At 38.8% G+C, this 2,112-nt stretch overlaps 1 protein-coding gene across 3 annotated transcripts in view; it reads left to right on the top strand.

Moving 5' to 3' along the window:
* The window catches only part of LOC138959266 (syntaxin-8-like), a 32,342-nt gene that overhangs the window by 21,989 nt on the left and 8,241 nt on the right, over positions 1–2,112 (top strand). For all 3 annotated transcript variants that reach the window (XM_070330667.1, XM_070330670.1, XM_070330668.1), the window contains one exon: positions 1,721–1,813. In XM_070330667.1, coding sequence (XP_070186768.1) covers positions 1,721–1,813 — 93 coding nt within the window. The remainder of the gene's footprint in view (positions 1–1,720; positions 1,814–2,112) is intronic.

The following is a 2,112-nucleotide window of genomic DNA, read 5'->3' on the forward strand; positions in this document are numbered from 1 at the left end:
ATGTCTTTGATGACGTCATATCCGGCTTTTCGTGAAAGTTGAGGCGGCACTGTCACGCCCTCATTTTTCAACTAAATTGGTTGAAATTTTGGTCAAGTAATGTTCGACGAAGCCCGGACTTCGGTATTGCATTTCAGCTTGGTGGCTTAAAAATTAATTAATGACTTTGGTCATTAAAAATCGGAAAATTGTAAAAAAAAAATAAAAATTTATAAAACGATCCAAATTTACGTTCATCTTATTCTCCATCATTTTCTGATTCCAAAAACATATAAATATGTTATATTTGGATTAAAAACAAGCTCTGAAAATTAAATATATAAACATTATTATCAAAATTAAATTGTCGAAATCAATTTAAAAACACTTTCATCTTATTCCTTGTCGGTTCCTGATTCCAAAAACATATAGATATGATATGTTTGGATTAAAAACACGCTCAGAAAGTTAAAACAAAGAGAGGTACAGAAAAGCGTGCTATCCTTTTTAGCGCAACTACTACCCCGCTCTTCTTGTCAATTTCACTGCCTTTGCCATGAGCGGTGGACTGACGATGCTACGAGTATACGGTCTTGCTGAAAAATGGCATTGCGTTCAGTTTCATTCTGTCAGTTCGACAGCTACTTGACTAAATGTTGTATTTTCGCCTTACGCGACTTGTTCTGTCATGGTTTTGTCTTAGATGCCTTTACGATATGAAAACTAAAGGGTGTGTTTCGCATCAGTAAATGGTTTCTTATCGCTAAGTAAAATCTGAAGTTTGGATTGGAGGAATAGTGACGCACTGTGACATCTGTTGGAACATTTTGGTTCGCAAAATTGTGTCAGAGATTTTTCCTTGCATTATGCAATTAATACGCTTCCGATACTTATGAGTGGTGGTAAGGGGAACAATTTTGATTGACTTGATGATTGATGTGTTTTCATTAATGCTATTGCACAGCCAAAATTTGAACACCCCAACACCACAGATTTACTTTGATTTTGTGTGTACTTCAAGCATCTATCACGCTATTTGAGAAATTTCTGAATTTTTTCATGGAGTAGTGGATTTGAGGCACGCTAATTCAGAAACTATATTTTAGTGTTTATTTTGACATGATCAGTTTGAAAAGAGTGACTTTCGGTCCACACAGCCAAATATGGATTTATTTTTCAGAGCTGCTAATTATACCATACTAAATTGAAACAGCCTTAGGAACCGTGCATGTTTCAATGAGCATGAATTCCGACAGATGACACGGTTGCAGGCATTGGTAACTCCTCCCCTTTTAAGACCGCAACAAATTTGAGATAAATGTGACACTCCACCACGAAATGAGTCGCATGTCATCTCGCGCGTTTCTGCGCTAGGCTTGATATAAGTCCGGAGAGTGTCTGGTAACAGTGTGCGGGTCACCTTAGTCACAGGCTTATAACTCAAACATGTTTCGCTCTTTTCTAAAACGGTTTTCACCACTGGATAAAAACTCTTTAGGAAAATGTAAAAATATGAAAATCATGCAAAGGTGACATGCGACTCATTTCGTGGTGGAGGGTCACAAATCAGGAATCAAAAGGGAGGGGTCTCAAAATAAAGGAATGTTATAGACGTTATGCATGGCAAAAAAAAAAAAGATCTTAAAAGTGGAGGACACTTGGGGGGCTCCTACTGTAATGGTAAAACGACAATGGAAATAATTGCACGTGTGAAGTTATCGGGTGTTTTTTTTCTCCGCAGAACAAGACCAAGGACTGGAGGCACTGGGCAGGGTGATTTCCCGGCAGAAACAAATGGCCCTTGACATCGGCGATGAAGTGGACCTTCAGAATGGTCAGTATGTGTTATCTGGGTTTTTGTTCTTAAACATCAGTTACTTGTTTGTATTTGTGGTGGGAGGTGGCTAGACTATCAAGATTGTATCCCTGAGTGTGTTTGCTGGTATAAACCTGCATACACCCTTAATTCACACATATAACACAGGTACAGTGTACATACCGGCATGGCGCTTTTTGTCCGTGTGATTGCCTGCCTGCCCACAAAAGCATTGCTACACCCACGAAAAGACAGACAGCCAGCCAGACAAACACTAACACTACTAACAGGCCTGCTGGTATTTGTTTGCTAAAATT

Source organism: Littorina saxatilis, linkage group LG2 (genome assembly GCF_037325665.1).
Source record: "Littorina saxatilis isolate snail1 linkage group LG2, US_GU_Lsax_2.0, whole genome shotgun sequence".
NCBI classification, from domain to species: Eukaryota; Metazoa; Mollusca; class Gastropoda; order Littorinimorpha; family Littorinidae; genus Littorina; species Littorina saxatilis.